The sequence below is a fragment of the Ovis canadensis genome, chromosome 14, assembly GCF_042477335.2.
Source record: "Ovis canadensis isolate MfBH-ARS-UI-01 breed Bighorn chromosome 14, ARS-UI_OviCan_v2, whole genome shotgun sequence".
In the NCBI taxonomy this organism is placed as follows: Eukaryota; Metazoa; Chordata; class Mammalia; order Artiodactyla; family Bovidae; genus Ovis; species Ovis canadensis.
Genome location: NC_091258.1, coordinates 50,009,061 through 50,033,942, shown reverse-complemented (window position 1 = coordinate 50,033,942; position 24,882 = coordinate 50,009,061). Strand labels below are relative to the sequence as shown.

General features: G+C 41.1%; 1 protein-coding gene and 1 pseudogene across 3 annotated transcripts in view; one reads left to right on the top strand and one right to left on the bottom strand.

Moving 5' to 3' along the window:
• The window catches only part of WWP2 (WW domain containing E3 ubiquitin protein ligase 2), a 146,127-nt gene that overhangs the window by 99,670 nt on the left and 21,575 nt on the right, over window positions 1-24,882 (bottom strand). For all 3 annotated transcript variants that reach the window (XM_069550244.1, XM_069550245.1, XM_069550246.1), the window contains exons 3-4: window positions 17,605-17,752; window positions 17,129-17,250 (exon numbers count right to left, since the gene is read on the bottom strand). In XM_069550244.1, coding sequence (XP_069406345.1) covers window positions 17,129-17,250; window positions 17,605-17,752 — 270 coding nt within the window. The remainder of the gene's footprint in view (window positions 1-17,128; window positions 17,251-17,604; window positions 17,753-24,882) is intronic.
• LOC138419900 (U6 spliceosomal RNA) lies at window positions 22,578-22,664 on the top strand (annotated as a pseudogene).

Sequence of the window (24,882 nt, the reverse complement as noted above, 5' to 3'; positions counted from 1 at the left end):
AGGGCTGGGGGATATACAAGAGTTAACAAAAACCAGACTTCTCTGGTGCTCCAGTGGTTAAGACCCCACGCTTCCAATGCAGACGTGGGTTCGTACCCTGGGGAAGCTCTGCAAGTCACAAAGTGTGGTCAAAAATGAAATAAACAAACATGTTATATCAGGAAATTGCTAAGATTTTTAAAAAAAGAGTCAATAAAAAACAAACAATGACTGCCCTCGTGGAGCTAACATACCAGGTATAGAGGACAATAAGTCAGATAAATAAGTAAATGTATATTATATGGCATGTGCGTGCTCAGATAGTCATGTCCAGCTCTTGTGACCCCATGAACTTTAGCCTGCCAGGATTCTCTGTCCATGGGATTTTCCAGGCAAGAATACTAGAATGAGTTGCCATTTCCTCCTCCAGAATATCTTCCTGACCCAGGGATTGAACCCATGTCTCCTACATTGGCAGGTGGATTCTTTACCACTGAGCCACCTGGGAAGTCCAGGAAAGCAGGTAGCTCAGCTTTTACCACGTTAATTTGAGGACACTGATTAGACAGCTGGAAACACAGGGCTGCCCAAGGAAAGGCAAAGGGTACCAGTCATAGGTGTGCAGACCAAATTTACAGTCATGAGGCCAGATAAGACCGTGAAAGGAAGAGGTACAAATTAACAGGCAGATGTAAAACGAGGTCACTTGGAGTATCCCAATGTTTTCAGACTGGAGAGAAAGAAACTAGCCAAGGAGACTGGAAAAGAGTTACCGGAGAGAGAGACAGAACACCATCCAGACACGGTGTCCTGAAAACCAAGTGAGAAGAGTAGGTCAGGGAGAAGCGATGGATTCCAACTCAAGAAATGAGAACTGAGCCACACGGAGGCGACCGCAGACTTGGTACCATATTTGCAGCAGGGCAGCGAGAGTAAAAGCCTGCCTGAGAGTGCCTCAAGAAGGAAATGAGAGGAGAAAAGAAAAGAGACACAAATTAAAATAACAAAGAGAAACCACTTGTTGTAGCCAAACAGACTGGCAGAGGTTAAAAGACTGGCAATGCCCATCGCCACTAGGGGTAAGGGAAACAAGCACACGTGCGCACACAGTGGGCAGACCCAGGCCGTGGGTATCATGAAACCTGCAACTCGCCTGCCTTCCGACCCAGCAGTGAATGCCTAGGAATTTACTACCCTAAGAAAAATGACACGAAAACAAAGGTATCTTTACAGGAACTTACTGAAAAGTCGTGCTTATAGCAGTAAAGGAGAAACGGTCAACAAGAAAAGGTCTGTTAAACTATGGTACATTCATAGCAAAAAAATGCTATTGGAGCCATTAAAAGGGTCTAGTTTCACTGAAGTAGAAAAACTGGGTGGAAAAAAGCAAGTTACAAGCAATATGTATAGTCAGTTCCCAGTTTGGGAAAAAAGTTATATATTCACACATACACACACACACACACACATACATACATACATACATACATACGTACATGATTGACATACCCAAAAAAGCTGAGTGGATATACAACAAAATATTAACCAGGTTAGCTCTGAATAAAAAAATGTCCATGTACCCTGTCAATTTTGCTGTGAACCTAAAATTGCTCTAAAAAATTATCTTTAAAATGATACTCCAAAGAAGACATACAGATGGCTAACAAACACATGAAAAGATGCTCAACATCACTCATTATCAGAGAAATGCAAATCAAAACCACAGTGAGTACCATCACGCACTGGTCAAAATGGCTGCTATCAAAAAGTCTACAAACAATAAATGCTGGAGAGGGTGTGGAGAAAAGGGAACCCTCTTACACTGTTGGTGGGAATGCAAACTAGTACAGCCACTGTGGAGAACAGTGTGGAGAGTCCTTAAAAAACTGAAATAGAACTGACATACGAACCAGCAATCCCACTGCTGGGCATACACACCAAGGAAACCAGAATTGAAAGAGACATGTGTACCCCAATGTTCATCCCAGCCCTGTATATAATAGCCAGGACATGGAAGCAACCTAGGTGTCCATCAGCACACGAATGGATAAGAAAGCTGTGGTACATATACACAACGAAATATTACTCAGCCATTTGAAAAAGTTCTAATGAGGTGGATGAAACTGCAGCCTATTATACAGAGTGAAGTAAGCCAGAAAGAAAAACACCAATACAGTATACTAACACATATATATGGAATTTAGAAAGATGGTAACGATGACCCTATATGTGAGACAGCAAAAGAGACACAGAAGTATAGAACAGTCTTTTGGACTCTGTGGGAGAAGGCGAGGGTGAGATGATTTGAGAGAATAGCATTGAAACATGTATATTATCGTATGTGAAACAGATCGCCAGAACAGGTTCAATGCATGAGACAGGGTGCTCAGGGCTGGTGCACTGGATGACCCTGAGGGATGGGATGGGGAGAGAGGTGGGAGGGGGATTCAGGATGGGGAACATATGTACACCCATGGCTGATTCATGTCAATGTGTGGCACAAACCACTACAATATTGTAAAGTAATTAGCCTCCAATTAAAATAAATTTTAAAAAAATAAAATGATACAAACAAACTTACTTACAAAACAGAAAGAAACTCACAGACTTTGAGAATGAACTTATAGTTGCTAGGGGGAAGGATCTGGGGAAGGGACAGTTAAGAGAGTTTGAGATGGACATGTACACACTACTATATTTAAAATAGATAACCAATAAGAATCTACTGTATAGCACATGGAACTCTGCTCAATATTATGTGGCAGCCTGGATGGGAGGAGAGTTGGGGGAGAATGGATATATGTACGTGTATGGCAGAGTCCCTTCACTGTTCCCCTGAAATTATCACAACACTATTTGTTAACTGGCTATTAAAAAAAAGTCTAAAAAAAACAAACATCCATTGGAGTTCATAATAACAGAGTATGATTTGAAGCTTTGTAGGGAAAAAATAAAATTTCCAGTGATTTTTACCTTCTCCTTCTTTGGAAGGCTTCCGTTGTGGCTCAGACGGTAAAGAATCTGCCTGCAATGCAGGAGACCCAGGTTTGATCCCTGGCTTGGTCAAGATCCCCTGGAGAAGGAAATGGCAACCCACTCTGGTATTCTTGCCTGGAGTATTCCATGGACAGAGGAGCCTTGCAGGCTACAGTCCATGGGTCACAAAGAGTTGGACACGACTGAGAGACTGACATTTTCACTTTTTTTGGAAGGCTGTAATTAACAGAGGTTGCAGACAAAGACTCAGAGACCAAAAGACCTAGGTTAAATCCCAGCTCTGCCACCACCTCCTATGTGATCTTGGGCAAGCTACATAATACCTGCCTATATCTACCTATCATCTGAGGGGATGGCAGTACAACCTACCTGATAGGTATACAGGAGGATTAAATGGATCCTCCAACCATGGGATTTTCCAGGAAAGAGTTTTATTTATATATATATATATATAAAATATTATAAATTTATATATATTATATTATATTATACTATAGCATAGTATCGGAGAAGGCAATGGCACCCCACTCCAGTACTCTTGCCTGGAAAATCCCATGGATGGAGGAGCCTGGTAGGCTGCAGTCCACAGGGTCGCTAAGAGTCAGACATGACTGAGTGACTTCACTTTCACTTTTCACTTTCATGCATTGGAGAAGGAAATGGCAACCCACTCCAGTGTTCTTGCCTGGAGAATCCCAGGGACAGGGGAGCCTGGTGGGCTGCCGTCTATGGGGTCGCACAGACACGACTGAAGTGACTTAGCAATAGCAATAGCAATAGCATAGTATAGTATGTTGTATATGTAATCTTAAGAATTCAGAACAATACCTGGTACATAGTTAGCACTCACAAAGTTTTTGTCTTTTTTTTTTTTTTCAATAAGCATGAAAAAAAAGTCCCCCATTTGCACATACAACCAAGTGTGGATAAAAAATATTCAGGGAAGGACTTCCTTGGTGGTCCACTGGCTAAGACTCTGCACTCCCAATGCAAGGGGCCCGGGTCCGATCCCTGGGCAGGGAACTAGATCCCACATGTAGTAACTAAGAGTTCACATGCCACAACGAAGATCGAAGATCCTGCAAGCTGCAACTAAGATCCAGCACAGCCAGATTAAATAAATAATTAATTGTTTAATAAATATTCAGGGAAAAGAAATTTCAGAAGGTTCCCAGAAGTTAACCTTGAACTTGCTGTGCTCCAGCAACTGTTTACAAAGCACTTAGGTTGTATTAGAGCTTCCCTGGTGGTTCAGACGGTAAAGCATCTGCCTGCAATGTGGAAGACCTGGGTTCGATCGCTGTGTCGGGAAGATCCCCTGGAGAAGCAAATGGCAACCTACTCCAATACTCTTGCCTAGAAAATTCCATGGATGGAGGAGCCTGGTAGGCTACAGTCCATGAGGTCGCAAAGAGTCAGACACAACTGAACGACTTCATTTTCTCTTTCTTTAGGTTGTATTAGGTGTTATAAGTAATCGAGACATGAGTTAAAGTATATGGGGGTACATGCACAGGTTATATGCAAATACTATGCTATTTTATAGAAGAGATTTGAGCATCTGCAGACTGTGGTATTAGGGGGAGGGGGTCCCACAGACACCAAGGGACGATTATAATGTTTTCAATTTGGGGAGCAAGGCTGAATTTCTGAGAAGTCTTCTGTGAGCATTCCATAAGACTGAAATAACTAGGCCTTAGTGGTTTGCCAGGTTCATAAAAGTAACTCCTTGGCTAGGCCAGGACTGGTTTGGCCATTTCTCCCATCAGGCCTAATCAAGACACTGGAGTTTGTAGCTATGTTCTAACTAACAGCTCCCTACCGGTTTACAGGACTGTCACACCCTTCCTTTCACTTTTGTCTTTTGCCCGCCTGCTCCTCACCTGAAGAAGTTGCGAATAATTTCTCAGATTTAGAACTGTTTTTAACTGAGGAGCAATTTTTAAAAATTTTCTCTCTTCTCTGACTCAGGTTCCAAAGATCAGTGATTTTATTTATCTTTCAGTTGAAAAACTGGAAAAACAGTGTGTTTACTTTAAAACAAATGCAAGCACTGTCTGTCAGGCCTGCCTCCTTGAGATGCCCACCCACCAGAACACTTTATCCTCACAGCAGAGGGAGGGAGGCAGTGCAGCCCGTGTGACTGGTCTGTCTGTTCTCGGAACATAAAGTGCAGTAACGGCCCTCTGCTTAAAAGATTTTTAAATAAATAGGAAGCTGTTTGCTTTTTCTCTCTCTCTCATTTTTTTTTTTTTTAAACTGGGAGACACACATGGGGAAAGAAAACAGACACATATTGAAAAGGAAGAGCTAAGCAAGGAGCTTTTCGCAGGCACTTCATTTGTCACAGAGGTCTGGGTTCAACAATTCTCAAACCACCTCCTATGTATATAGAACTGAGGAAGTGAGTAAATATATGGATGATGGTGACAGCCAGGGTTCTCTACGGAAAGGAGGAAAGTTAGAAAGAACCCTGTGAGGCTGAATTACCAATTGCAGCATGAATTCATCATGTAGAATACTGGGTTGGCCAAAAAGTTTATTTGGGTTTTTCCATAAGATGTTACAGTGAAACCTGAAAGAACCTTCTGGCCAATCCAATATACGGGCACAGAAATACATGTGTGTCTGCACGTGCGTGTGCGTGTGTGTGCATAAAGTCTTTCAGGAAAACTGAAGGCTCAAAAGCCAAGAACATTTTGAAGAAAAAGAGCAGTGAGACGAATTATGTCCAGGGATTTCCCTGGTGGTCCACTGGTTTAGACTCTGCTTTGGAATGCAAGAGACATGGATTTTGATCCCTGGTGGGGAAACTAAGATCCCACGTGCCACAGGGCAACTAAGCCCATGCGCCACAACTAGAGAGTCCGTGCCCTACAACAAAAGATCCCACATGATGCAATGAAGACCTGAGGCAGCCAAACAAATAAGTAGAAAGAAGAGAGAGGTCCACCCTGAGACTGACACTCCCTCCGGTGAAAAGAGTTTACCACTGCATAAAACCCAGGAGGGAAAAGTACGACCAGATCCTCAGCCTACACCATACATCAAAGTAAACTCCAGATTGGTAAAACAGTGAAACATCTTAGAAACTAAATAAAGAAAACCATCACAAGTGTTACATAAGGAAGGTATCTAACTGCACTTCTTCCCATGTGGTACCTCAGCGGTTCTCAGACTTGAGCAGGCCTCAGAATCCTCTGGAACGTTTGTTAAAACACAGACAGATCACTGGGCCTTGCCTGCAGAGTTTCTGATTCTGTAGGACTGGGATAAAGCCTGAGAATTTACATTTCTAATACGTTTCCAGGTGCTCTGGAGACCACACTTTGAAACCACTGGGCTAACTGAAGGTCCCAATGCCATTTGTTCGCCTTTCTTCACTGATTTTATTTCTTTATTTTTGGCTGTGTCACGTGGCATGTGGGATCTTAGTTTCCCCACCAGGGACAGAACCTGCACCCCCTGCAGTAGAAGCATGTAGTCTCTAACCACTGGACTGCCAGGGAAGTCCTTTACTGATTTTAAATGCCACTTTTATCACACAGTAAATTCTATGTATATTAGATGATGTTTGGAAAAAAACTATGATGGGGACTTATCAAAAGGATACAGAAGCGAGCTTAAAGAGCTACCCACTGCCAAACCAAGGATAACTTGAGCACTGAAATAATAAATTACAACACGTGAATAAAAGAAGAATCCATGAGATAATAATACATACCTACATAATAATCCATGAGACTGATAATACATACCTACATAAAGGAAAAGGAAAAGCTCTTCCTTACAGCAGTATACCAAATACTAAACGTAGAAGGAATGACTAAATTGGAAAAAAAAAAAAGCTCTGCAACCATCACAGTATTAACTGATTCAGACAAAAATCGTTCACGAATGCAAAAACTAGTAGGTGAAGGCACCATGCTGCTGCTGCTGCTAAGTCGCTTCAGTCGTGTCCGACTCTGTGCAACCCCATGGACGGCAGCCCACCAGGCTCCCCTGTTCCTGGGATTCTCCAGGCAAGAACACTGGAGTGGGTTGCCATTTCCTTCTCCAGTGCATCAAAGTGAAAAGTGAAAGTGAAGTCGCTTAGTCACGTCCGACTCTTAGCGATCCCCTGGACTGCAGCCTACCAGGCTCCTCCATCCATGGGATTTTCCAGGCAAGAGTACTGGAGTGGGGTGCCATTGCCTTCTCTGAAGGCGCCATGAGGAACCCATATTTACATGGTGTCAAAGTACTGTATCTCTCCAGAAATAACTTTTCAGTTATAAAGAGAAAAACAGGGCTTCCCTGGTGGTCCAGTGGTAAAGAATCCACCTGCCAAAGCGAGGGACGCAAGTTGCATCCCTGGTCCGGGATGATTTCACATGCGCAGGGCAACTAAGCCCATGCACCACAACTACTGAAACCCACACACTCGAGAGCTTGTGTTTCACAACAAGAGAAGCCACCGCAATGAGAAGCCGGAGTGCCACAACTAGAAAGTAGCCCTCGCTCTCTGCAACTAGAAAAGCCTGTGCACAGCAACAAAGACCCAACACAGCCAAAAATAAATTTTTTTAATTTAAATAAATAAAGAGAAAATAGTCATTTTACAGTAGAGAACCTAGCACACCCCACCTTAGCCTGATAGACAAAGTTCACGTCATCAATAATCAAACAAGCTGAGTGGGGTGCCCTCTGGTCTGACACAATAACAGAATGCAGCATCATGTCTAGTGTTCCCGCCAAAAATGTGCACTCTGAGCCCAAACTGAGGGGAGTCCACAAAAAGCCGGCCCGAACTCTTCAAAAGGGACGCTGCTCTCAAAGACAAAAACAGGCTGAGGAACTGACCCCAGATTTAAGGACAACCAAGTCCAATGCATAATCTTGCATGGGATCCTGGATGGGGTGGGGGACGGGGGAAGAAATCACTTGAAGTTCATCTTTGCAACAACTGGAAAACATGAATTATATAACAATATTGTAAAAATGTCAGATTTCTTGATTTGGTTAATTTCCTCCAGGGGATCTTCCCAACCCAGGGATCAAACCCGAGTCTCCTGCACTGCAGGCAGATTCTTTACCAGCTGAGCCACCAGGGAAGCCCAAGAATACTGGAGTGGGTAGCCTACCCCTTTCTCCAGGGGGTCTTCCCAACCCAGAAATCAAACCGGGGTCTCCTGCACTGCAGGTGGATTCTTTACCAGCTGAGCAACCAGGGAAGCCCCTCTTAGAAAACACACACTTAGATATTCAGGTATAAAAAAATATAAGGTTTATAATTTGAAATGATTTAACAAATCACTACACACGTAGATACACATATACAGATGATGTTTAAGGCAAACGCATCAAAATATTAGCACATGGACAAAGAGTCTAGGAAATTCTTTGTCCAAGTCTTATAACACTTCTCTGAATTTGAAATTACTTTAAAGAAATTTGGCTGTTTTTTGTTTGTTTGCTTGTTTTTTTAATCTACTTCAAGCCATTTTCCCTCCTTGAAAGTGGGACAATCTGGTAGTGCCATGTTCTGCAATGTTGATGAGGCCAGGTGACAGAGAGGTGAGCTACAAGAGAAAAGGGCGTCTCAGATTCTACCTGCTACCAAGCTAGAAAGAAATGAAGATCACCCAGTGGGCGGGTACAGATGAAACACATGCTGATGGTCACTGAAGTTGGGCAGGTAGGGATTATGTTTGAAAATACCCCAAACAAAAAGGGTTTTAAAAATCAATATTCAACTTCAAAAGCTGGCTTCTGCACAGAGATGACTAGAACCATCCTTAAGAGCCAGACCAGGACTTTTGGTCAAGTCCTCTATGCGCGACCACAGCCAGGTCAACGTCTCTGCTGAGTTGGCCAAGGCTGACCATTACGTAACTGCCGGACCTGAGTAAAACCCTCCACTGTAGCACTGCTGGCCAGCAGGGACGCAGGAAACATGAGCTGGGTCTCCCAGTCTACCTCCAAGTCCACCCAGGGGAAAACAAGGGAGAGAATGAAAGGATGAATTATGTCCCATGGAACAGAAAAATACCAGGTGAGGCAAGCACCACCCTCATGCCCTTTCCCAGGAAAAGTGGTTCCAGGAAGACCCAGCCACAGTGAGAGGAGGGTTACCTCACCTACTGGGAGCCACTTCCCTACAAAACCTTAGATGCCACTCTGGAAGCACTTCTGGCCCAGCAGCTCCCAGAGGAGAACACACGCCAAGACCACACTGCTGAGACGTCCTGTGTTCCTTCAGCATTCACACTTGCAAAGACTGCATTTGTCCAGTCTTTACATTCTCTCTTGGAACAACCTGAGGGCTGCCTCCCATTTAGGCAAGGAAGTCTCATATCAGCAAACTGGGTCTCTGCCTGTCCATCTTTGGAATGTGAACTTTCTAATCTTTGGGAAGGAAAGTATCAGAGGAGACAGAATAATACTAATAACTACCATTGCTACTACGAATGTAGTACACCAACCTGTGTCAGGTACTGTTGTTAGCTCACTGAACCTCAAAACAATATTTTACAGACAAGGAAACAGAAGCATGGAGAAGTGAAGTGACTGTCTGATGTACAAAGCTGGGGGAATCAGGAGTCAAGCCCAGGGAGTTTGACTCCAGAGTCTACACATTCTTAACCACTTCTCTCTACACAACAGATTTACAATCACCAGAAGCAGCCTTGCTCTGCACAGAAGGCATTATGAGTATTATCTGTTATCAGCTATGCCATTGCCAGGTTAGGTTTGTTTTTCTAAGAAAAAGCAGCCCAGTGCCCAAATTTTTCCATCAGATTCGGATCTGATGTGCCTCACAACTCAACCCAGCCGCACGCTCAAAGTGCTGAGGCTGGTGTCAGCAAGAGCTGCAGGAGCTGTAGCCACTGCCAGAAGCAACACAGCTCCTGGGAGCCACAGAAACACCCTCCTGAATCGCTCTGGGCTCAAACAGAAAGTCACAATAGCAATTACAAAAAAAGGAGCAGAACCGGCAAAACACAGGGGATGGCAAACAGTTCACCAGCAAATAGTCTCCACTAAAGCTAAACATACGCCCACCCAATGAACCAAGTCCACAAGGTAGAGACAGACAGGTAGACAGATTTAACAGAAGTGTGTGCCTGTGTCCTCCAAAACACATGTGTAAGAATGTCCACAGCAGCGGACTTCCCCGGTGGTCCAGTGGCTAAGACTCCACACTCCCAATGCAGCGGGCTGGAGTTCGGTTCCTGGTCAGAGAACTAGGTCCCACATGCCACAGCGAAGACTGAAGAGTCCTCGTGCTACAACTAAGACCATGTGCAGCCAAATAAATAAATGAAATGGAAAAAGAAAAAAGAATGTTCACAGCAGTATTGCTCATGACGGCTAAAGCCTGGAAGTAACCCAAATGTCTACCAACAGGAGGCAAGACAAATAAACTGTAGCATATTCATACAGTAGGATACCACACCCAAGTAAAGAAAAAAACACCTCTCATTTCACACAAAAGCACAGATGCATTTCACAGATATAATGAAGAGCCAGGCACAAGACAACACACCAGCTGATTTCAGTGATACCAAAATTCAAGAAAAGGCAAAACGAATCAATAATGATAAAATTCAGAATAGTGGTTATCTCAGGGCAGGGCAAGGAAGAGACATGTGGAGACTCCTGGAGTCCTAGGAAGGTTCTCTCTCTTGATCTGAGGGGTCATTACACAGATGTGGACATACGTAAATACTCACTGAGCTGTCTCGCTTAAGATGTGTGCGATTTTAAAAGAAAAAAACAACTTGAATACCAAGGGGAAAAGAAAACCAAAAGCACGAGTAAAGCAAGAATGTTTTCATTATTAAATAAGACAGGACAAAAGTAAAGTCACTAAGCTTTCAACTCAAACAGCTATAAACGACTGACTGAATAAATAAGGCAAATCTAGAGCAAAGGGTAGAAAAAGTTAACATTAAAAATGGAAATTAACATTAGAAAATACAATATAATTGATAAGTCCAAATACATTAGCTGTCCTGTGAAAAAATAAATCAAAAGCCAAAAATTAAAACAAAAATGTTTATGCCAGGCAAGAGAAAAAAACTGGTAAAAAATAGACAAATATCATAGCTCAGTTGGTAAAGAATCTGCCTGCAATGCAGGAGATCCTGGTTCAATTCCTGGGTCAGGAAGACCCCCTGGAGAAGGGATAGGCTACCCACTCCAGTATTCCTGGGCTTCCTTTGTGACTCAGATGGTAAAGAATCAACCTGCAATGCGGGAGACCTGGGTTCGATCCCTGGGTTGGGAAGATCCCCTGGAGAACCAGTCCAGTATTCTGGCCTAGAGAATTCCATGGACTGTATAGTCCACATGGGGTCACAAAGAGTCAGACACAACTGAGCGACTTTCATTTTCACACAAATATCAACATTTTTAAGTGAGAAAAATTAAAAACATTTTTAAAAATGAGAATGCTAAAATCTTTATATTAATAATTTGAATATCTCATGAAATGGTTTTCTCAGAAAATATGAATTAACAAAATTGACACAAGATAAATCAGACAAGCTGAACAAACCAATCATTATGGGGGGAAAAGACTGAAAAAGTCATCAAAGAATTATTTCAGAGAAAGCTGCCAGACCTAGTTGGTTTTATGGGTAAGCTCTTTCCTGCACTCATGGAACAGATAATTCCCATGTTATAGAGTCTATTCCCAAAGTTGGAAAGCACTTCAATTTACTTTATAAAATTAGCCTAGCCTCAATTCCAAAGTTGACAAAAATAGTACAAAACTACAAACAAATGTCACTCATGAATATAGATGGAAAACTCCCAAATAAAATATGAACAAGCAACTCTAAGAAAATTTTCAAGGAATAATCTACCAGAAGCAATTAGGTATATTCTAGAAATTCTAAGGTTGTTACTACATGGAAATTAACATAATACATCAAAAGGAGAAAAATCATGTAATTATCCTAATGGCCGCTTAAAAACTATTTGCTAAAAATTCAAACCCCATCTAGATATTTTTTAAAAGACAACAATGATTAATAAACCAAGAAGATAGGTTACCACCTAATCCTCAACCTCATACCTGAAGAAGTCACTATAATATAAGCTTGGTTATTAAACAGGAAAGGATACTTATTCCATCGCCACTAAAACAGGAAGTTGTATGCAAAGCAACTGATAAGAAAAGGAAGTATAATTAACTCCTAAGAGGAGCAAAATTATTGATCTTAGAAACCATATAAACATCTACCAAAGGACTTCCCTCATGGCCCAGTGGTTAAGACTTTGCCTTCCCATGCAGTGGGTGTGGGTTGATCCCTGGTCAGGGAACTAAGATATCCTGTGCTTCGTGGCCCAAAAAACCAAAACACAGAAAAACAGAAGCAATATCGTAACAAACTCAATAAAGACTTTTAAAATGGCCCACATTAAAAAAAAAAAAAAAGTCTACCAAAAGAAACTTGAAAATCTATACTGAGAAGTCAGCAACTGACACTAATAGCCATATACCAATAACAAACATTAAGTCAAAAAACATAATAGGAAATTATCCCACTGAAAATAATATCAAAGCTTCTTCAAAAATTAAAAGAATCTATCTGAAGATAACTTCAAAATGACCTGAGTGAATTTAAAGACATTCCATGTTCCTATGTAGGAAGAATTAGTATGAAAATTCTCCATAAAGGAAACTTTACACATGACAGGATTCCAACAAAATCTCAAGGGATTTGGGGTAGGAGACTAGAAAGAGGGGAGAACCCAATAAAATGAAGTTCATGTGACGGTATTATCCATGCAAAGAAAAAAACAGGAAGATTTTGAAAAGAAGAGAAACTTGAACTGTCAGTTATAATAGCTAAGACAAAGTGATTTTAAAAGGCCAGTTAAAAAAACAAACAAGGACTTCCCTGGTGGTCCAGGGGCCAAGACTCCAAGCTCCCAATGCAGGGTTTGATCTCTGGTCAGGGAACTAGATCCCACACGCCACAACTAAAAGATTCCAGGCACTGCCACTAAGATCAGAGCAAATACATAAACAGAGATTTTAGAAACTAAACAACAAATGAAATATAAAGTCCCCATACAGGCCCAGATATACATATGTTTTTAATATATGCTTAAGGTAGCAACTCAAGTCACTGGGGATATAGATTCAATAAGCAGTGCTAAAGTAATCAGTTAAATATTCGGAAAAATTAAATTAGATCCTTATCAAGAGGGAGGGGGTATATGTACACAAGTGGCTGATTCATGTTGTTGTACAGCAGAAACTAACACATATTGTAAAGCAATTACATTCCAGTTTTTAAAAAATAGAATAAAAAATAAATGATATCCCTACTCACAGTGAACACAAAAATAAATTCATTTGGATGGAGAATTACGTTAAAAAAAACAAAATCACAGTAAACTAGAGGAAAATGATCATTTACCTGTTCTCAGAATGAGGGAAAGCCTTTCAAATCATAAAAGAAAAGGCTGAAAACCTAAAAGGTGAAAGATTTGACTACAAAATTTAAAACACCGGTATGGAAAAAAATTTTTTAAATGATTGCAAAATTAAAATGCAAATGAAAAACTGGGAAAACAAAAATTATAAGACAAAGAATAACAACCTTAATATATAAAGAGCTCTTTCAAAATCAAGAGAGAAAAATGCAGTATAAATAAATTTAAAATGCAGTATAAATAATATAAATACAGTATAAGTAAATTTCAGTTCAAAACTGAGCAAAGGACATTAATAAGGCAACAAACACACTTTTAAAAAACATTCTGTCTCCTGGAGTAAATCACAGCCTTAAAAAAAGTGGAGTGGAGGAGAGGGACTTCGAAAACATAACAGCCAAAAGGAGGGAGGGGACCTTGCCCAAACCCAGGTTCAGGGAAACCAACTGTAAAACAATACCTTGAGATAAATGGTGAAATCAAATATGAACTGGGTATTAGTTGAAAATGAGGAATTCATGTAAATATTGCCAGATGTGACAATAGTAATTTTGTAAAAAGAAAAAAAGTAACTGTGTTTAAAATAAAAAAGTCCTTTTTTAATGAGATGCATGCTGAAGAATCTAGGATAAAAGCTTGAAACATCTGTAATTTACTTTAAAATACTGAAGCCAAGGCTAATTTGGTGGTCCAGTGTTTAAGATTCCACCTTGTAAGGGAGGGGACAGCGGTTCAATCCCTGGTCCAGGAAGATCCCACGTGCCAAGGAGCAACTAAATCCATGTTCCACAACTACCCAAGCCACTGCCATGGGAAGCCCACACGCTGCAGCCAGACAGGAGCCATCGCTCATGGCAGCTAGAGCCCCCCACAGCCACAAAGAGCAGGCACAGCCAAAAACGAAATACATACGAAATGAAGTAATAATAATAAAATAAACAAATAATAAAATACTGCAGCCAAAAATAAACAGATGAAGCAAATCTGGCATAATGTTAATTACCAAACACACACACACACATATTTTTTCTTCTTACAAACAAATCTAATAAATGCCAAAGTACAATAGAAACCAGCCACATCGGCAAAAACTGATGGCAGGATAAATGGGGAGAACTTCTCTGGAATCCTGCAATATGTGTCCAAAGCCTTGAAAAATGTTTAAACCCAGCAAGTCAGTGTTCAGTAATTTAACACAAATTTTCAACAACTGGTACAAAAATCTGTAAACTTGTAAGAGCACCATCACAGCATTATCTGTGACTGTGAAAATTATCTGTGACCACTGAAAATTACTCACGTGTTTAACCCTAAATTTTCACACAGTCATCTGACAGACGACTACCAGACAGACATCAAAAACTGACTTCTGAAGAACAATTAAAGTTATGTTGATATATCTTATGGAACTGCAATGACAGAAAACAGTACGGTAGTTCCTCAAAAAATTAAGAGATTTACCACATGATCCAGCTATTCTACTTCTGAATATATTTCCAAAAGAACTGAAAGCATAGACTTGAAGAGATATTTGCACACCCATGTTCACAACAGCATTGTTCACTATAGGAAAGAAAGCAGCAATTCAAGTGTCCTTTAATGGATGGATGGATCAACAAAGTGTGGTGTATCCATACAATGGAATATTATTCAACATTAAAAAGGTGATTCCCGGGAAATACCTGGTGGTCCAGTGGTTAGGACTCTGTGCTTTCCCTGCTGAGGGCACAGGTTCAGTCCTTGGTTGGGGAGCTAAGATCCTGCAAGTCACACAGCCTGACCAAGATAAAATAAAATACATTTTTAAAAAAGAGAAAAAAGGTGATTCTGATACATGCCACGTGAATGAGCCTTAAGGACATTATGCTGAGTGAAAGAAGAAAGACACAGAAGCGCATGATTCCACTTATAGGCAATATCTAGATTCAAAGAGACAGAGAGCAGAATGGTGAGGTTGAGGGAAGCAAGGAAGTTGCTGTTTAATGGGGACAGAGTTCAAGTCTGGCAAGATGAAAAAGCTCTGGAGATGGATGGAGGTGATAGCTACAGAATCACGTGAACGAAATTAATAACACTCAACTATACATTTTTAAATGGTTAAGAAGATGAGTTTTATGTTATGTGTTTTTTATCACAATTAAAATAAAAATATATTAACACATTCTAATTTTTCTTTTTTTTTATAGCCATGCTGCTCAGCATGAGGATCTTAGTTCCCTGGCCAGGGATTGAACCCATGCCTCCTACTTAAGACTTTCCTACAGTGGAAGCAGAGTCTTAAGCACTGAACCATCAAGGAAGTCTCTATATTAATAAACTTTGAAGAAAAAGAAGGCATATTGCAAAATAATATGATCATGTATGATCTCAATTTTGTTTCACTGACTTCTTAAATATTAAGACACTGCATACAGGAAAAAAAAACACCTCACAATGGTATATATCAAAAAGTTAATAGTAATTATCACCAGGTACTGTGCTTCCAGGAGAATTTATTTTCTTTGTGTGTCTGTGCTTTGGTGTAAGTCCCAATTTTTCTACAATTACCTTTGCCATTGAAAGCAAAAGTACGCCAACTGGACACGAGGAAAAGGAGAGAAAAGCACACGCATGTCGGTTGATGATCCTAACAAGAGAATGCCCAGAAGTATATTTCCAAATGACACAGTAAACATAATTACCCTTGAGAATCAAACTATAAAAGGTAGACTAGCATGTGGGAAAATAAAGACCAACTCAGAAGACAGAGCAGGGGGTAGTTCCCTGTAGAATTAGAACAGAGGCAGGCCCTGATTTCAGACGATTCCCGGGTCCACAGTGGATGCATGTCACTGCGTGCCCAGCAAAAAGGAAGAGACTAGGGGAGCCTCGAACAGCACTCACCAGGCCCATCAGAAAGGACAGGCTCAAAAAGGCGAGACCCTTGAATCTCAGCGCTCCCCAGCCCCACCTCTCTCTCAAGCTACATCCATGTTCAGAAAATATTTGCTAGACAGCAGACATCAAGAGAAGAAGGAGGCTTTCTTTCTGTGGCATTCCCTCACCACATCTGGTGCTGCTCTGAATAGAGGCTTTATGAGGGAGGGTCCAGATGCCCCAACCACAAGCTACTCCACTGACCACAAACAGCAATAAACAGACGTTAGGATTTAGATCTCTGTGTAGCAGAGACACGTTGAATAATCATGATGGAGCTTCCATCACATTCCAATATACAGGAAATGTTTATCAAGTGCCTGCACAGGGCACCGTTTGTAACACCATCCCATGCAGACACGCACGGCACACGTGCACACACACACACACATGCGCAGAGCTCCTTTGTTCTGTTTGAGGGATCAGACTGGGAAAATAATGATTTAGGCTGGAAGCATTCAACAGTCTGATTCTACACATCACCCATCAGGAAAAGAGGGGCAGGGGCAGAAGGAGAGTACACATATCCCTGAGGAAAGATCAAGAGGGAAATGTCACTGCATCCCAACACGAAGGGCCCTGGACCAAGAGGGCTGAGTCCCGCAGTAGAGGCAGAGGGCAGCCCTCAGCTTTCTTAGAACTCCAGGGATCCCACGCACAGGGAGCAGAGTCACTGCAGCCCCTGGCCCGGGAGGAAACGGGTCAACCAGGTTTATCCGCCACATGAGAGAGATCCCCGCCTTCATATCCCTTCCCCACACCCACAGATGAATCACGTCAGCCACCCCTGCACCATACATACTTTTGCCCCCATTGTTCTTCAGGACATTGGAGAGGTTGACGGAGGCGGTGCCTAGCAGTTCATTTCTCAAGGTGTGGCAGCTCCAGACCTTCAGGTCTAAATGACTCTGGGCTGTGACATTCCTAGAAAACAAATACTTGATTCATCACAACCAAGCAGACCAGTCATTCCTGTAATTTAGAAGAAGGCAGAGAAATTTACTGCTGTCTTCTTGGAGACCAGAGGGGAGACCCCAAAGAGGAAGACAGTCACAGATACCCTTCCCCACCCCACCCCCACCCGAGCTGACCCTGGAACCATCTAGCAAACAATGACTGCTCTGTGAGCTCCACGGTGTAAAAACACCTGAAGAGAAGGCACCTCAGGTACCCAAGGCAGGGGACTAGAGGCTGATACACCACACCTGGATCTCCCACCACCCACTTCTCGACCTCCCCCAGGGGAGCTGCCTTTGGAGAGAAGGGGTTTTCTCTTACAAAATGATGATCTCGTTCCAGAGAAGCTCAGAGCTCCCAATTCGCTTTCCAGTCTTCTTGGTCTCGCTGGGGAGTCCATCCACAGCCACTTCCACAAACGAGTTAATTCGAGGTTGACGACTATGCACCTTGGGCTTTGCTGACACCACTGGCCGGGAAAGACAGAAAAAGTCAAGGATGAGTCAGAGGGCTCCCAGCTGCCCCCCTGTGGCACAAGTTCTACCTCTTTTTGTTGTTTCCTTTAAAAGGAAATTTTGCTTTTTCCTCATTCTAAAAAGACTTTTTTAAAATGTGAGGATATAAATATATATAGCACAAGAAAAGAAGATAAGAAAAAAAATCACTCCTAACCTGAAAACACTGGGATGATTATCATTAAGTCATACCAGACTTTTTCTGCTATCTGGTGAATACAGACTTTTTCTAGACTTTCATCTCTTACATCCCTAATTCCTTAAAAATCCTCTCCCCAAAAAATTCATTTCAAAAGTTATAACCTAAGCCCGTTTATAAGGATATGCCATAATTTAGTAAACTATTCTTCCATAGTTGAATAAATTGCCTCCAACTTTTGGCTCAGGAAAAATGACTACAAATGTATAAAGTATCTGCATGTATGTCTGAGTATTCTTTCAAAGGATACGAACATTTTCTAAAGTTCCTAAAACCGCTCAATTCCTTTCTAAACCCATATAGACACCCATCAGCACTATAGGAACATATCCATTCTACCACTGCATAGCACTGAGTACTATGTTTTTTTTCACTCTCAGCAAATCATGTAGGTGAAGCAAAAAAATAAACTAAAAAAGAAATAGCATAAAGATAACAGCTAAGAGTTAATGCGCACTTATCACAGATACTATGCTGTGCACACATTATCTCACTGAATCCTTACAGTGAGGCAGGAAATAACATCATCACTGCATTTCACCCACGAGGAAACAGGCTTGGGGAAGCTGGGTCACTGCCCCAGGCTACACATCCAGGAGTTTCGAGCCAGGATGTGCCTCTGGCTGCCTGACTCCACATCATGCCCGAACAGACTTTGCTTATTTGTTCTTATTTGTTTCTTCAGTCGCTAACCGGATTGAATATTTTTCCCATGTACTTGTTAACCATCTGCATTTCCTTTTTTGTTCGTTTTGTGTGGCAGCATTTCTGATGCTCACATGGTACCTACCAGCTAGCCAGGGACTCAGTACCACCTAAGCAAGCATGTGTCCAGGGCTGGATGCTAGACAAGCTCCTTTTATACTATGTATCAGCCACAGCGGAAACTCCAGGTCACTAGGACAAAACCCATCTACATGGCTTCTATCCTATGCCCCAAATCAGAAGATATAACTGACAGTCCTCACCGGTGATGACAAGACTGCCTGAGCCTGAGCTCCCACCAAAAGTTAGCATACTTCTCCCTCCCAGATCCTTCTGAGGGGTGACAATCCTATAAGGGTCCACAACCTGGGACAGGGCAAAGCCACCTCTGATTCTCTTCTAGCAATCCTTTTCTTCTCCAGGCCCCAAAAAACAGGAGAGAGAAATCAAGGAACAACAGCAACAAAGCTGTGGCGAAATTTCAGAAGCAACAATGGATGGTCCTAGGAAAAAAGGTTGTAGAAATGGGAAATGTGGCCCAGAGCGGGAAAATGAGGCTACGACACACAAAGATCGAGGTTAACTGAGGCCACCTAGTGGTACAAGGGCAGCTCTGCGTGTAGACTCTTAAATCTAAAAAGAAAATAAGGACTACTTGCAGAGCCCTACCATTTTGAGCAAGACAGTTTCTTTGAAATCAACAAGTTTAAGCCTTTTATTTAACAGTTGGGCCAACTAAGATCCAGAGAGGTAAGACAATGTACCCAAAATCAGAGAGCTAGTCAGAGCAGAGTTCAGCCTTGAACCAAGTCTCCCAGCTCCCAGGCCAGTTCTGTGAACTCTGCCATCATGTTTCCTTTTGGCCCTTGTTTTTTGTTTGTTTAAATATTTATTTATTTGACTGCACCAGGTCTTAGTTGCAGCATGTGGGATCTAGTTCCCTGATCAGAGATGGAACCCAGGCTCCCAGCACTGGGAACACGGAGTCTAGCCACCGGACCACCAGAGAAGTTCTGGTTTTTGTTTTTTAGTATTTACTTAATATATATATATATATATATATATATATATATATATATCAATCACCTCAGAGATGCAGATGACACCACCCATATGGCAGAAAGTGAAGAGGAGCTAAAAAGCCTCTTGATGAAAGTGAAAGAGGAGAGTGAAAAAGTTGGTTTAAAGCTCAACATTCAGAAAACGAAGATCATGGCATCTGGTCCCATCACTTCATGGCAAATAGATGGGGAAACAGTGGAAACAGTGTCAGACTTTATTTTTGGGGCTCCAAAATCACTGCAGATGGTGATTGCAGCCATGAAATTAAAAGACGCTTACTCCTTGGAAGGAAAGTCATGACCAACCTAGACAGCATATTCAAAAGCAGAGACATTACTTTGCCAACAAAGGTCCGTCTAGTCAAGGCTATGGTTTTTCCTGTAGTCATGTATGGATGTGAGAGTTGGACTGTGAAGAAAAGCTGAAGAATTGATGCTTTTGAACTGTGGTGCTGGAGAAGACTCTTGAGAGTCCCTTGGACTGCAAGGAGATCAAACCAGTCTATCCTAAAGGAAATCAGTCCTGGATGTTCATTGGAAGGAATGATGCTAAAGCTGAAACTCCAGTACTTTGGCCACCTCATGCCAAGAGTTGACTCATTGGAAAAGACCCTGATGCTGGGAGGGATTGGGGTCAGGAGGAGAAGGGCACGACAGAGGATGAGATGGCTGGATGGCATCATCGACCCGATGGATGTGAGTTTGAGTGAACTCCAGGAGTTGGTGATGGACAGGGAGGCCTCGCATGCTGCAATTCATGGGGTCACAAAGAATCGGACATGACTGAGTGACTGAACTGAACTTATATACATACAATGTGTGTGTGTGTGTGTGTGTGTGTGTGTGTGTATATATACATATACATATACATATATATAATTTCAGATGTTTAGAAAAGTTGTGAGATTAATACAAAGAATTCTTATAAACCCTTCACCCAGAATCACCAAACATTAACTTTTTACTGTATCTGCTTTATCATTGTCTTTTTCTCCCTTGATTTCCCTCATACACATATTCATTTTTAACTATTTAAGAGTGAGTTGTAGACACTATGCCCCTTTACTCCTAAATATTTCAGGCTGTCTTTTCTAATAACTGAGACATTTTCTAACACAACCATAGTACAGTTATCAACATTAGGAAATTCAACATTCTTTAATACTATTATCTAAGGTACAGACCTTATTCAAATTTTGCCAATTATCTTATCAATGTCCATTATAGCAAAAGAGAAAAGGAAAGATTTTTTTCTAGTCCTGGATGCAAGCTAAGATCACACAGTGTTGTTAGTGTTTTTACCATGAAGTTTCCAATTTACAGAAGAATTGAAGAAAAATAATAGCATATTCTTCACTAATTGTTATCATTTTGCTACATTCACTCCAGCCTCCCTGCCCCCCGCTGTAACTATCACCAGTGTCACCCAGAGAACCTCTACAATAATGAAAATATCTGTTCCATCACTGTTCAATACACTGCTGCAATATACACATGGCTACAAGGCACTTGAACCATGCTAGTGAGACTGAGGATTTGAGCTTTAAGTTTTATTTAATTTTAACGTAAGTAGTTTTTTGTGGCTACACTTTCTAACCTACTGGATAGCACACGGTACAGATGTAAGACATCTATGTCTGCATGTGTACGTATATACATCTATATCCACACAGTTTAACTTTTGGTAAACTGTTTGAAAGTAAGTTGGAGACCTCATGACAGATCAGCCCAAATTACTTTCAGAAAGCAACTGCTAACAATAAGGACATTCTCCCACCCCACCTCTACCCTACTGTTATCATACCTAAAAAAAAAATGTACAGTCACTCCCTCCTTCATTTGATAACCATTCCATATTCAAATCTCCCCAATTATCCTAAATATATTTTTAAAGCTGTTTTCCCCCCAACCCAGGATCCAATCAAGATGAATAAATTATTTTTGGTTGCTGTCTCCTTAATCTTTTAACACCTAGAATGCACTCCCTTCTTCTTCCATGACAATGATTTTTAAAGACTTCCACCAGATATCTCATAGAACACAATGAATTCTGCATTTTTCTGATTGTTCCCTCATGGTTAGATGCACATTGAACATTTTTGTCAAGAATACTAACCACCCAGGTTAGGGTTTAGACTTACTGTATACACCAGGCAACCCCTTATTGGGGATGCTAATTTTGATCCTGTGGTTAATGTGGGCCCAGTTTGTCAGGTCACTTCACTGTAAAGATACATTTCCTTTCAATAATTTATAATTAATTTTGAATGCTTAAAATAGTATTTTGAATGTTTCTTGTTCTTAAAAGATAACTCAAAATAAAGGTCTCACATTCATCTAGAGTTTATTTATTCACTATCTGAGGAAACATAAAATGTCAGTTTCTTATACATGGAGTCAAATATTCACATAGCATTTAAATTTTAAAGTCAACAAATAAGGCAAAAATCACATATTTCCAAAATGACATCCCTGAAGAGCTCTCAGGAAGGCAACAGAAGAGAGGGTGGCATATTATCCTTCAATAGATTCCAAACAGCCAGATTTTTGCTTCGCTGTGCTGTTTTTGGGGTTCCTTCAGCTAAATATCAGATAAAATAGTTGGCTTACATTTGAGGGCCTTGGTGTCTTTAAAAATTATATCTTAAAACTCTAGGACTAGGGGAAGGTAAACTGGGAGATTGGGATTGACACATATACATACTACTATATATAAAAGATAACTAGTAAGGACCTACTTATAGCACAGGGAACACTGCTCAGTACACTCTGTAATGACCTATATAGGAAAAGAATCTTTAAAAAGAATGGATAGTGCTCACTTTAGCAGCCCATATACTAAGATTAGCGTGGCCCCTGCACAAGGTTGACACGCAAATTCATGAAGCATTCCATATTTTTTAAATCAAAGATGACACAAATAGATGGAGAAATATACTATGTTCGTGGACTGGAAGAATCAGTATAGTGAAAATGAGTATATTACCCAAAGCAATCTACAGATTGAATACAATCCCTATCAAGCTGCTGCTGCTGCTAAGTCGCTTCAGTCATGTCTGACTCTGTGCGATCCCATAGACGGCAGCCCACCAGCCTCCACCATCCCTGGGATTCTCCAGGCAAGAACACTGGAGTGGGGTTGCCATTTCCTTCTCCAATGCATGAAAGTGAAAAGTCAAAGTGAAGTCGCTCAGTCGTGTCAGACTTGTAGCGACCCCATGGAATGCAGCCCACCAGGCTCCTCCATCCATGGGATTTTCCAGGCAAGAGTACTGGAGTGGGGTGCCATTGTCTTCTCCACCCTACCAAGCTACCAACAGTATTTTTCACAGAACTAGAATAAATAATTTCACAATCTGTACGGAAATACAAAAAAACCTCGAATAGCCAAAGCAATCTTGAGAAAGAAGAATGGAACTGGAGGAATCAACCTGCCTGACTTCAGACTATACTACAAAGCTACAGTCATCAAGACAATATGGTACTACCACAAACACAGACATATAGATCAATGGAACAAAATAAAAAGCCCAGAGATAAGTCCATGTACCTATGGATGCTATATCTTTGACAAAGGAGGCAAAAAAAATACAATGGCAAAAAGACAATTCCTTTAACAAGAGATGCTGGGAAAACTGGTCAACCACCTGTAAAAGAATGAAACTAGAACACTTTCTAACCCCATATACAAAAACAAAACTCAAAATAGATTAAAGATCTAAATGTAAGACCAGAAACTATAAAACTCTTAGAGGAAAACATAGGCAGAACACTCTCTGACATAAATGACAGCAAGATCCTCTATAACTCACCTTCCAGAGTAATGGAAATAAAAAGAAAAATAAACAAATGGGACCTAATTAAACTTAAAAGCTTTTGCACAACAAAGGAAACTATAAGCGAGGTGAAAAGGCAGCCTTCAGAATGGGAGAAAACAATAGCAAATGAAACAACTGACAAAGAATTAATCTCCAAAATATACAAGTAGCTCATGCAACTCAATATCAGCAAAATAAATGACCCAATCAAAAAGTGGGCCAAAGAACTAAACAGACATTTCTCCAAAGGAGACATACAGATGGCTAAGAAACACATGAAAAGATGCTCAACATCACTCATTATCAGAGAAATGCAAATCAAAATCACAATGAGGCACCATCTCATGCTGGTCAGAATGGGCGCCATCAAAAAAGTCTACAAACAATAAATACTGGAGAGGGTATGGAGAAAAGGGAATCCTCTTACACTGCTAATGGGAATGCAAACTAGTACAGCCACTATAGAGTACAGTGTAGAGATTCCTTAAAAAACTGGAAATAGAACTGTCAAACGACCCAGCAAGCCCACTGCTGGGCATACACACCAAGGAAACCAGAACTGAAAGAGACACATGCACCCCCAGTGTTCACCGCAGCACTGTTTACAATAACTAGGACATGGAAGCAACCTAGATGTCCATCGGCAGACGAATGGATAAGGAAGCTGTGGTACATATACACAATGGAATATTACTCAGCTATAAAAAAAAAAAAAAGAACGCATTTGAGTCAGTTCCAATGAGGTGGATGAAACTGGAGCCTATCATACAAAGTGAAATAAGTCAGAAAGAGAAACACCAAACAGCATATTAACACATATATATGGAATTTAGAAACACAGTAACAACGACCCTATATGCAACACAGCAAAAGAGACACAGATGTAAAGAGCAGACTTTTGAACTCTGGGAGAAGGCGAGGGTGGGATGATTTGAGAGAACAGCATTGAAACACGTATATTACCCTATGTAACATAGGTGATCAGTGCGAGTTTGATGCATGAAGCAGGGCACTCAAAGCCAGTGCTCTGGGACAACCCAGAGGGATGGGGTGGGGAGGGAGATGGGAGCGGGGTTCAGGATGGGGGACACATGAACACTCATGGCTGATTCAGGTCGACGTACGACAAAAACCACCACAATATTGTAAAGTAATTAGTCTCCAATTAAAATAAAGAAATTAATCTAAAAGAAATAAAAAAGAGTGGCTATATGTTTATGTATAGCTGATTCACTTTGCTGTACAACTGAAACTAACAGAACACTAAATCAACTACACTCCAATACAACTGTTTAAAAATC